The sequence below is a fragment of the Canis aureus genome, chromosome 29, assembly GCF_053574225.1.
Source record: "Canis aureus isolate CA01 chromosome 29, VMU_Caureus_v.1.0, whole genome shotgun sequence".
Classification (NCBI taxonomy): domain Eukaryota; kingdom Metazoa; phylum Chordata; class Mammalia; order Carnivora; family Canidae; genus Canis; species Canis aureus.
The window spans coordinates 29,509,797-29,522,926 of record NC_135639.1 but is presented as its reverse complement, the minus strand read 5'-3'; the positions used below and the strand labels follow the sequence as shown (position 1 = coordinate 29,522,926).

Genomic DNA, 13,130 nt, shown 5'->3' with positions numbered 1-13,130 from the left:
TAAACTTAAATTCTGCTAAATCCCCTTCTTGGAGATTCAGAATGTAAATTGTTATATTAAAGGTGCCAGGAAGTGTCTCAGAACATTTGTGTATCCCGGTATTTCTCCAAATTACTGGACCATGGAATGTTTTAATCCCCCTCCCCCAACATAATGTTAATATCCTGCAAAAATGATATTCTCCAGACCACATTTAAGGAAATGCTACCATAAGTCTTTCTAACCAAGAGTTAACTCATTGTTCTTGGTTTACTGAGACTCCATTTCTCCCCTTCCTATCGATTATTTCAATAGTTTAGACAGTATTTTCTGATTCAACACACACACACACACACACACACACACACACACGAGGCTATCAGCCCTTATACAGCTTATTTCTTTTCTCCATTTCTACCATCTATTTTCTGTCACTTGTCTCTTTACTTTTTACATTGTAAAAGTTGATAAGGTTTTCCTTCTTTTCTGTAACCACAATTTTCTTCCTTGTTTCTAGATCTGGATCTTCTATATATATTTTTAAAAGATTTTATTTATTTATGCATGAGAGACACAGAGAGAGGGAGAGGCAGAGACACAGGCAGAGGGAGAAGCAGGCTCCACGCAGGGAGCCTGATGCAGGACTTGATCCCCGGGACTCCAAGATCAAGCCCTGGGCCAAAAGCAGGTGCCAAACCGCTGAGCCACCCAGGGATCCCCTAGATCTGGATCTTCTAACAGCTGTTGTGTATCCTGAAATGATCCTCTATATCAGTAATATTTTATCTCAAATTTTCTATCTGCATCTAAAGTTCTGTATATGGGAGATTTTCTCTTTCAATTATTTTATTGGACTCTTTCTTTAAAGAACTTTTTGGAGATATGATTCAATATAAATTTATTTAAATGTACATTTTAAGTGTACAACTCAATAGTTATTTACAGAAGTGGGCAAGCACCAATACAATCTAATTCTAGAATATTTAATTTCAAAAAGAAACCCTGTGCCTATGAGCAGTCACTCTCCATTTCCCCACAATCTCCACCAGCCCTAACCAACCACTACTCTACTTTTTGTTTCTATAGATTACGTATTCTGTTCATTTCATATAAAGGAAATGATACAATGTGGAGCCTTTTGTAATTGGCTTCTCTCAGCATAATGTTTTCAAGGTTCATCCATATTGTAACCTGTATAGGCATCTCATTTCTTTTTATCGTCAAATAATGTCACAATGTATAGATATACCACTTTTTATTTATCAGTTATGGATATTTGGGTTGTTTCTACTTTATGGCTATTAAGAATAATGCCACTGTGAATATTTGTACACATGTTTTTATGGACATACATTTTAATTTCTGGGGTATATGCCTAGGAATGGAATTGCTGAGTCATAATGGTAACTCTGTTTACCTTTTGAGTAATTGCCAGATTGTTTTCGGAAGCAGTTGTACCATATTACATTCCCACCAACAGTGTATGAAGGTTCCAATTTTTCCACATCTTCTCCAATGTGTATTCTTTTTCTTTTCTCCAATATTTATTTCTGTCATTTTTATTTTGACCATCCCAGTGGGTATGAAGTAGTATCTCATTGTGACTTTGATTTGCATTTCCCTAATTAATGATACTAAGCATCCATTCTTGTGCTTACTGGTCATTTGCATATCTTCGCTGGAGAAATGTCTATTTAAGTTCCTCTGGCTAATTTATAAAATAGGCTATGTGTCTCTTTATTGTTAATTTGTAAGAGTTCTTTATATACATCTTGGATACAAGTCACTTATCAGTTACATGACTTGCAAATATTTTCTCCCGTTCTGTGTCATCACATTCTTGATAGTGTCATTTGACACATACAACTTCTTAATTTTGATAAGGTCGAATTAATCAGTGTTTTCTTTTATCACTTATGTTTTTAGTGTTGTACCTAAGAAATTACTGTCTAACCTTTCCTGGACTTAATTTCAGCAATTATAAGTTTAGTTTAAAAAAATATCTGTTTGTACCTTTTTTTCCATAGAAATGTGTTTATATTCTGCAAGTACAGTATCTTCTATATCTTTATAAGGATACTAATTACATATTTTTATTTTTTAAATTCTACTCTTAAATTATAATTCTTCCTAGGTCACTTTTTAAATTTATTTATAAAAAAAAATAAATTTATTTATATTGGGTTTTCTCCTTCATGCTACTGATTTCCTTCTTGTGTCTTTTGATCTTTGGCTATTTATTCATCTTTAAAAACTGGGGACTAAGTAGATTCTTCTTCTAGGTAGCAGGTACAGATTTTTATTAGCTGTTGAATATTTAGGCTTTTTAGATATGGCTTTCCTTTCACTGGAATCTCTATTTTGTCGGCAGAGCTTGTTCACCAATACACCTCACTTTAGAGAAGGAGTAAAGTACTACGGAGGGCATAGACAGCCTCTGGGCTAGAGTATATGACAGTGCTTTATCTCAGTGTTTTACTATGCAGGAACAACTCCATTTTAGCAATACTAGCTCATCCCTAAACAATTCCTTCAATTTCTTTAGTGAAGGCTCCTAAAAACCTTGGTTTGGGATTTACTCAGAGGTAATACATTGAGCTGTCTTTGCTCTATCTGTGCAGTGTAGAGAACTTAAAATGATGGAGAGAGGACCTGAGCTATAAGTGTAGTTCCATGGCAGACAAACTTTTATGTAAACCCCTTGGCTTGGTACCCCTTTCTTATCCTAACCCCTCCTGACTCTGAGGCTATCTGTTAGGTGGACTGGCTATCTTTTCTCAGAGCCTATGTTCTCTGGGTTGCCACTTCCTCACTCTGCTTAATCTGTCAGCAGGCTTCCATCTGTTTACTGTCTTATAGAAATCTGTCAAAAATCTCTCATCTGTTTATAATCCCTCTTTTGTGTGTTATTATGGATTTTTTAAATCAATTTTTAATAGGAGTTGGGATAGTGGTTCCAGGAGGAAATGGAGCTTGTGCTCAGATCACTATTCTGAACTTGAAGCTCACTCAATATTTTTTAAAGCCTTCTTTTGTTGCTCTAGGGTTAGTATTCCCTGAATATGAATGTATGTTTGTCTTGGTGTAACTTCGTTTGGAAAAGCTCGCATTTTGCATGTGATGACCCTTGAAAGAGAGCTGTTAACTGTCCAAAAGGAGGAAGTCATCCTTCGTTAGTTCTCTCACCCCCACTTTGCCAAGATATCTATCAATAAATCATATCTATTCTAATTTATCTCTATCTCTTCTGCCATTACCTTAACTCAATCTACCATCTTGTAATAAAGTGGTATTCTTTCTGACTTCTTTTGATCCCTTACTTTTGTGCCTCTATTTGGCATAAAGAATAGAATAGACTCTAGTGAATATCACTACCCTTACAAAAACTCTAATGGTTTTCCATTGTTCATGGAATAAGGTACACAATTTCTTTACCATGGTATGCATAGTCCAGTTATGATCCTGTCCTGACTAATCTGTGTGTTCTTACCTTCTACCACTCTCCTTTTGCTCACTATACTCTGCCCATCTTTCTATTCCTCAAATGCCTTACCTTTACTTCTAATTAGGACATTGACAAACATGGCCTAGAACCTCTACCTAGAACTTTGTTCTCTCTACTCAAATACAAAGTACTGTTCAATAAATATTTATTGAGAGGAAATTTAGTAGTCATCTCACTATGAGGTAAAGATCTCAAAAAAAAAAAAAAAGCCCCAACAAACACGCTTTCAGTGAATACATGCTTTTCTTGACACTGCACATCAGCAAAAATAGATTAGATTCTTACTCGATAGCAGATACAGCAACAAACTCCAAATAAGTTAAGAGAGCCTAACACTGAAAATTAAAACATTAGGAAGCCTGGATGGAAATAAAATAGTAACTTTATCCTAAATGTGTAAGGGAAGAAAAGACTATCAATAAAAAAGCAGATAACAACAATTACAATAAAAATGAACTTCTGAAACAATAAAAACGTTTCAAAGTAATAAGAAAAGCAACAGATTAAGAAAAAATTGTCATTATATAGATGGTGCATACAGGTTTACAAAAGAAAAGCAGGAAACTGATATAACCCTAAAGAACAATTCTTACCCTTTTAGATAAATAAATAAATAAATAAATAAATAAATAAATAAATAAAATTTAAAAAAATCACTGACTAAAAATGGCCAGTTCACAAGTGAGGAAATGAAAATAATAAAACGAGTATTTTATTAAATACCTCCCTATGCTAGCCCTAAAGAAACAAATGTGAAGGTTCTATTTCTGTCCTAGTGGAGTTATATCCTAACTAGGAAGATAATTCTGTTTAGTCCTGAAACTGCCTAAGTAAAAAAATTTAAAACTGGTTCTCTAAAACTAAAGCTAATGATTATGATTTATATAAATCACCACAATTTATTTAAATCACTATACAATGATTTACAGTGCTTCACAATCACATTTGTACATAGTGTTTTCAGATCAGATTAATTTAGAGTCATCTGTTGAATAAGACAGTAGTCATTCACCAGCTATCTACTGTATTCATAGGTTCTGAGGCTAGATGTAGAAAAGATAGACTAGGTCCTGAGGAAGTGAAAAATCCTGCCTGAGCGTGTCAGAAAAGACCTGTTAGAAAGAGTAAAAATGAGAGGAGAGGGTGGTATTCCAAAGAAAATGACACAAACTAAAAAGGGGCAAAAGTAAAAAGTGTATAGCATCTTCCAAAACATACATATACATTGATTTAGATAAGGGCAGGTTGTACACAGAGGCATAGCTGATTACTAGCTGCAAAGTGAGGCAGGCACTGGACCCTACAGGCCAGGGTGAAAGTGTTGGATTTCAAGCAGGAGTGATTTGACCACATGTTTTATTTTTTAAAAATCTACTTGGAAAATCTATGGATATATATAGAATCTGAGATGAGATATAGAGAAACCACTAAGGAGGAAGAAGGATAAGGTTTAAAATAAAAATGAAAAGAAGATAGAATATGGGTTACTAAGAAGTCAGAAAAAACAGAATTTAATAACTATCTAATGGACTCTGTGGACAAAGGAAAGGAATGAATGTAAAATGGCCTTCCTGGTCTGCACCTCAGGCCATATGGTTATAGTGTCATTAACCAAACCTGGGATGGGGGAAAGGAGGTAACATAAGGTTTTGGAAAATGTTCAGTTCCTTTCATAGTTAACAGAATTCGAATTTAAACAGCCATGAGGCACAGGCTTGCATTAATTAAAATAGAGTAAATTAATAAAAATGACTATAATCACTGCTGTGGGGTCTTGGGGGGGGGAAACATATACTAATACATTGCTGCCCTACAACCTGGTGAAGTCGTTCTGAAAAGAAATTTGGCAACAAATATAAAAGCCATAAAAATTATCATGTACTTTGACCCAGAAACACAACTTTTTGGAATATAGCCCAAGGATATAATTCAAAAGAAATAAAAAACCTATTTGTATAAAGATGTTTATAGCTATGCTATATATTACAGACAAAAACTGGAAACAGCCCAAATGCCCAACAGTGAGGGAATGTTTAAGCAGACTTTGGTACATTAATGCAATGGGATATTTTATTGCTATTAAGAATGAAAAATATGAGAACTATGTAGAAATAAGAAAACAGCAATATAAAGCAATGAGTAAAAAATCAGTACTCAAAATGATGCATATAGGATGATCATAACTATGTGAAATTATATCTGTATAACCAGGAGTACTAGAAAAGACTACAGAGCTGGTAGTTTAGAGTGCTGACATTTTTGTTATTGTTGGTTGAGTTGCTGGGAATATTTACGTGTTTCAAGTTATAATTCACTGTATATTTAGTACATACACATTGAGAAAGATAAATCTCCATTTTTTTCTTGGCATATAAACATTTTAAAAGTGCTTATCAGTACCTTTCCTTTCCCTATGTGATTTTCTCTAGTCTCTTGAGTCCTATTAGTTTTTGGATGTATGGGGAAGTGGGCCATCCATATTCCATGACCTCCTAACTCAATCAAATCCCATCCTTTACAGTCATTCATAACACCATGTACCTTTCCTTGGTATTGTCTTAGTTTTATGATCATTTAATTAATTTCTATGTCTCCCCTGCCATATTGTATCTTATATGAGGGCAGAGAAAGTATCTGTTTTGTTTATTATTACATTCCTAGTGCCTAATGTAATACCAGGACATAGCAGTTACTCAAGAAATATTTGCAGGATGAATGAATGATTGACCTTGTAAGGTCATGTTACTGAGAGGACATTGTCAGTTCCATGAAAATACACTGATCAAATCATTAAAGAAAAAGGACAATCCAAAAGAATAGCTACATGGATTAAAATGATATTTACTGGCCTTACTTTATTATGTATTATGAACTATGAATAAAGTCCTAAATCTGTGGTTCTTATCCCTGAATTGTAACACATAAAATGAAAGCAACCTCTTCATCTCCATCATACACACATAGTAATTTTAAAGTTCAGTGAAAGTATGAAAAAAGAAACCAAGAACTATATTTGTGGGTAGGGGCCAAGGTCATGAAATTGCTGTGTAAAAAAATGGGGAAGCTGCTCCTGAGAGAGAGGAGGAAAAAAGAAAAGGGTAGGGAAAGAATAGGAACTGAACTAAGGGCTTAGAGATTCTTTGTAAAAAAAGAAATGCCTAAACTTAAATTTCAGGTTGTTAATGCTATTACAGTGTAAGTCCCTGTGCCTTCCCAAACCTTCAGTGATGTCTGCTATGTTCATTACCTTAGATCAAAACTAAGCCATCACAAAAGGAAGGAGGGAATTATAAGAGACATCAAGCTACAAGGGTCATCTTGGAGGTTGGCCAAAGGTTTCTTTCCTCAGATAATCTCTATTTGTACTTATATAACATTTATCTAACCTCGTTTGGAATGTGCACTTCACTGGAAAATATCTTACTCACCTTTCAATTTTCAGGAATAAGCATACCTATTCCAGAGTATGACAGGATCTCACCATAATAGGTATGTCTTGGTGCATACTCTGAGCTCTAGGGGAACTCCTGACTCTCCCAACTTTATAGTTCTCACCCTTCCTGCTCTAATCATATCTCCATTTTGGGTCTTGGACTCAACACATAGCTTCAGCCTTTCTCATACCATTCCCTCAGACATTCCCTCTGACCCTATATAACTGAATCTAAGCTGCATGGATTCAATCTGTGCCTGCCCCACCAACATGACCGGGCAGGGAGCATTAACATAGTGCCTCATCCACAACCAATGCTTAATGATTATTAGATTCAGTCAAGTTAATCACATGGTAGCAATTCTCTAGAATACTGGTTAATGAATCTGTCAGTTAAGCAATGCTTTAATCTACAAGTAGCAGTGGTGTTTCTCCACTTTTTAATCCAGCTATACTGGATTGTCAAGCATTATTTTCTATAAGTGGTCACAAGAATACACTAAAAATATTTTGGCTGTTTAAAAATATAAAATGATATGAAATGCTGCAATATTAAATGTGATTTTAAAACAATGTTATCTCTTCCAACCTGCCCAGGAGATTGTAATATCCATCCCCAATCCCACCACCTTCTGCTGACTATGGAAGGCCTGGAGAGATGCAAAGCTCTTCTGCTGTTTGATGGAGAATCACTGATTTAGAGTTGGAGAAGTCACTATGGAAAAAGTCTTTCCATCTTTCCTAAGACCAGAAATAACCAGCAAAAATACAAATACATTAATTCACTACATTAATGAATAGTGTTATAAGAACTGCTAAAAAATATGACCTACCCATCTAAGAGGGCGATGACGTTTTTCCTGGGCCGCCCAATATTAGGGCCATACAAGCTGGCTCTGGAGTAAATCCGGATGGGTTGCAACAGGCTCTTCAGCTGGATGTAATCCTTTCCCAACTGGCTGCCATTTACTGCCCGGCCATGCATGGTTCGATAGTTATTTGGCTCTAGATTAAAAGCAGACATGCAAGTCAGAGTTGAGAAGGGTAAGGCTCTGCCAACCCTTTCCTGTCCACAGATCTCTCTGCCTTTTTTCCTCAACAATGTGAATAAAATAACCAAAAAGAGAGTGTAAGCTAGTTTAGAGCTTGAGGAACATCATAACAAAAAGTCAAGTGCCATTTTACCATTCTACTATTTTCAAACTAATCTTCACATAAATTCAGCTAATCCACAACAGAGAGGCCATGCTGATTTTGGGTGATACTTTATAATGAATGCTCTACTGGGTTGAATAGTGTCCCCCAAAGTTCATGTCTACCTGTAAGTTCAGAATGTGACTTTATTTGGAAATAGGGTCTTTGAAGATGTAATTAAGATGAGGCCATATGGGATTAGGGTGTGCCCTAAATCCAGTGACTGGCATCTTTATAAAAGAACAAACGGAGAGGGAGATTCAGGTACACAGATACACTGAGAAGAGGGCCATGTGTCAACAGAGGCAAAGATTGGAGGGATGCTGCTATGTATGTCAAGGATTGCTGGCAGCTACAGAAAGCTGAGAAACAGGCATGGAATAGATTCTCCCTCAGAGCCCCCAGAAGGAATCAACATTGTCAATGCTGACTTTCGATTTCTGGTTCCCTGAACCCTGAGAGAATACATTTGTTGTTTTACACCACAGAGTTTGTGGTAATTTGTTATGAACAGGCTAATTAGGAAACTGATACAAATAATAAGAAAGGAAGGCTTTATAAAGATAGCCATTGTAGCTAAAGAAAAATCTTAATGTTTAATAACAAAGTAGCTGGGTGAAAAAATTTAGAACACCACATCCTCCTTTAGTTTCCATTAACTTAGTAGTTCTTAAAGGGGAAGGAAAGTCCTAAAAACCAGCAAATACACTGCTGGAGAAAGTTAACTTGATTTGGAATTAAGCAAATGCCCCCAGGTAAGGCCAGTACTGCGGCTACCTTGAGGTTTTGATACTGGTAGGGTCAAGAAATTGACCAGCAGACTTGCAAGGAATTTATCAGGGAGATTTGGGGGAATAAGACACAGTGGGCCTTGATAAGCTCACACATACCCCTGATAGTCTAGAAGGCTGTGCATACTCAAGAGAGACTGGAGAGGGCACTAAGAATCCATGTACTCACAGATAAATGTGAAACCTAGCACATTTATAAAGGAGACATGAGAAGGCATGCCAGAAAGGAAAAGCCAGTGAGAATTATAAACTGTTTAAATTTGGAATGTGTCCTCCAACTTACACACAGATCCACTGGCAAAGGATGGAAGCCTTACTGGTGCAAGGTAAGCACAACCTCTAATGAATCATTGTCTTACCATTAAGCTATGCTGACTCAGGGACAACCTCTAGGAAGTTGGCCTTAAGAAATTATTAAAAAATAGAAAAACATAAGCTATATCAGCAGCTACACAATTCAAGGGAAATAGACTCTACAGAATTATTCCATGTAAGTCACTAAACAAAGAAAAAAGAAACAACAAAAACAACCTCTAGGATAGAGGATTCAGAATCCAGAGTTGTTCCAACATAGTATTTAAAATGTATAGTTTTCAACAACAACAAAAATCACAGCATGCAAAGAAATAGGATAGTGTGACCTATAAACAACAACAAAAAAGCAGTCAATAGAAACTGCTTCCTAAGGGACCCAAATGTTAGACTTCATGTGCAAGGAATTCAAAACTACTACTATAAATATGTTCAAAGAACTACCAGGAACAATAAAAAATTAAAGGAAAGTATGACTGTTTTGGCCAATCAAATATAAATGAAGAGATAGAAATTATAAAAATGATCAAATGGAAATCTTGGAACTGAAATGACTTTTCACATACAGAGGAACACAAGGAAATTATCAGCTGAATTTTACCAGAAATAATGGAGGCCAGAAGACTGTAGCCTGACATATTCAAAATGCTGAATGAAAAAAATGTTAGCCATGAATTCTATATGTAGCAAACTATCCTTCAAAACTGAAAGCAAAATTTAGACCTTAACCAGAAAAACAAAGGAAAGGATTTGTTGTGAGAAAATCTACCTTATAAGAAATGAGAAAGGAAGTCTTTTAGGTTGAAAGGAAATGACACCAGATGGTGACTCAAAACCACACAAAAAAAATAGAGAACACCGGTAATGGCAATTACATAGGTAAATATAAAAGACAGTTGAAAATATCCATTACTCTTTTCTTAACTAGCTTAACTAACTTACATAAAACAAAAATTGTCAGCCTGTGTTGTTGGGCTTATGAGATATGAAAATGTAATATTTGGAATAATAATGGCACAAAGCAGGGGGAAATGGAGTTCTACTAGAGCAAAGTTTCTATAGCTAACTGGAATTAAGTTAGTATTACTCTAAAATAGATTGTAACGAGTTCAGATGTATTGCAATAAGAAACTACTATGAAAATAAGTAAAACAAAATAAAAACAAAGAAATTAAAGTAATATCTTAGATATTACCTCTTCTGCATAAAAAGGTAGTACAGGAGAAACAGAGGAACAAAAAAAATGAAATAAATGGAAAACAGCAAGATGGCAGATGTCAATTCAACCATATCAACAATCACATTAAATGTAAATGGATTGAACATTCCAATTAAAAGGAGGAATTGTCAGGTTGAATAAAAAACTAAGATCCAACTAAAGAGACATACTTCAAAGTAAAAGACACAAATAGGTTGAAAGTAAAAGGATGAAGAAAGATATACCATGCAAAGAGTAACCATAAGAGACCTGGAATGACTACACTAATATCAGACAAAATAGACTTAAGACAACAATGTTACCAGAGTTAATGTGGGGCACTTTATAATGATAAAAGGGTCAATTTGTTGGGAAGATATAACAATTTTAAACATATATAAACAACAGTACAACAGCAAAATACATGAAACAAAACTGAAGAGAAAAATAGAAAATCCAACAATAATAGGAGACTTCAATACCAAAATCTCAATAATAAATAGAACAACTAGACAGAAAATTAGCATTGACATAAAAAACATGAATAACACTATCAGCCAACTTGACCTGATTGATATCTATGGAGCTCTCCATTCAACAACAGTAGATTACCCATTATTTTTTTCGTGCATATAGAACATCCTTCAGGATAGACCATATGATAAGTCATAAAACAAGTCTCATCTATTTAAGAGGATTAAATCATACAATGACTGTATGTGCCCTGATCACAACAGATTTAAACTAGAATTCAACCATAGAAAGAAATTTGAGAAATCTATAAATATTTGGAAGTTAAACAAGTAATCCATGAGCCATAAAAGAAATTACAAGGGGAATTAGAAAATATTTTTAATGAAATGAAAATGAAAATATAATATACAAAAGCATATGGGATGACACCAAAGGCACAATCCGTGAAAGCCATAATTGATGAGCTGGACTTCATTAAAATTAGAAACATTTGCTCTGCAAAAGACAATAGTATAAGAATGAGAAGACAAGCCACAAACTGGGAGAAAATACTTGTAAAAGACCCATCTGATACAGGACTGTTATCCAAAATATACAAAGAAAAAAGTATACAAAGAAATCTTAAAATTTAGTAATAAAGAAACAACCTGATTTAAAAATGGGACAAAGACTTCAAAAGACACCTCACCAAAGGAGATATACAGGTAACAAATAAAAATATGAAAAGATGAAAAAATTTAGAAAAGATGTTCCACATACATCATCAGGGAAATGTAAATTAAAACAACTAAATACCACTACATGCCTATTAGAACAGCCAAAATTTGTTATCACTGACAGCACCAAAAACTAAGTAGAATGTAGAGCAACAGGAATGAAAAATTATATGGTCACTTTGGAAGAGTTTGGTGGTTTCTTATAAAATAAAACATATCCTTACTATACAATGCAGCAATCATGCTCCCTCTTATTTACTCAAAGGAGTTGAAATTTTATGTCTTCACTTTTGTTTACACGTGAATTTATAGCAGCTATATTAATGATTGTTGTGACTTGAAAGAATGAAGATGTCCTTCTGTGGGTGAATGGATTTTTGAACTCTGGTACATCTACACGATGGAATATTATTCAGCACTAAAAAAAAAAATGAGGTAACAAGCCATGAAAAGACATGGAAGAACTTTAAGTGCATAACATTAAGTGAAAGAAGCCAATGTGAAAGGCTACATACTGTATAATTCCAACCATTTGACACTCTAGGGAAAACAAGGGAATATATGAGAAATATATACTTTCTTTCAATTTTGCTATAAACCTAAAACTCTCTCCAAAAATGTGTTTAAAAAAATGTAGAGACACTAGGGATGTGCAGAGAGAAGGGCATGTGAGAAAATAGTGAGAAGTTGGCCATCTGCAAACCAAGAAGAGAAGCCTCAGAAGAAAACCAGATCTGTTAATTCCTAGATCCTAGGCTTTAAGATCCTAGGCTTCCAGACAATGAGAAAATATATTTTTGTTGTTTAGGAGGAAAAAAGACTCCTATATTAGGAAAGAAAGATTTCAAATTAATTATCTAAGTTTCTATCTTAAGAAAGCAGATAAAGAAGAGAAAACCCAAAGCAAGAAGGAATGAAATAATAAAAATTTGAGTGGAAATCAATGACATAAAAAAAAATAGAGAAAATCTTAAAAGCAAAAGTTGGTTCTTTGAAAAGATCAACAAAACTGACATACCAGGGGGCCCCTGGGTGGCTCAGTCAGTTACCATCTGCTTTCAGCTCAGGTCACAATCCCAGGGTCCTGGATACAGGCCCAAGTAAGGCTTCCTGCTTAGCCTGGAATCTGCTTCTCCCTCTCTCTCCCTCACTCATTCTCTCTCATTCTCTCTCTCTCTCTCTTTTCTGTTCTCTGTTTCACAAGTGCGTGCCCACAATTCTCTCAAATAAATAAATAAAATCTAAAAAACAAAAACAAAAACAAAACCCTGACATACCATTAGCTAGACTGACCAAAAAACAAGAGAGAAAAGTCACAGATTACCAAAATTAGAAATGAAAGAAGGAACACCACTAAGACATGGAAGTAAGTAAGAGGAAGTAACTAAGACCTCACAGTAACTAAGAGGATAAGGGACTATGAACAACTTTATGCCATTAATTTAGACAATTTAGATAAAATGAAAGATTTTCAAGAAAAATATAAATGACTAAAACCAACTAAAAAAGAAATAGAAAATTTGCATTG

At 34.8% G+C, this 13,130-nt stretch overlaps 1 protein-coding gene across 4 annotated transcripts in view; it reads right to left on the bottom strand.

Moving 5' to 3' along the window:
* HPSE2 (heparanase 2 (inactive)) overlaps positions 1 to 13,130 on the bottom strand; it is a 627,272-nt gene that overhangs the window by 232,357 nt on the left and 381,785 nt on the right. For all 4 annotated transcript variants that reach the window (XR_013368097.1, XM_077878048.1, XM_077878047.1 and 1 more), the window contains one exon: positions 7,751 to 7,922. Coding sequence is in view for 3 of the 4 variants with exons in the window: in XM_077878048.1 (XP_077734174.1) it covers positions 7,751 to 7,922 (172 nt within the window). In the remaining variant the exon portion in view is untranslated. The remainder of the gene's footprint in view (positions 1 to 7,750; positions 7,923 to 13,130) is intronic.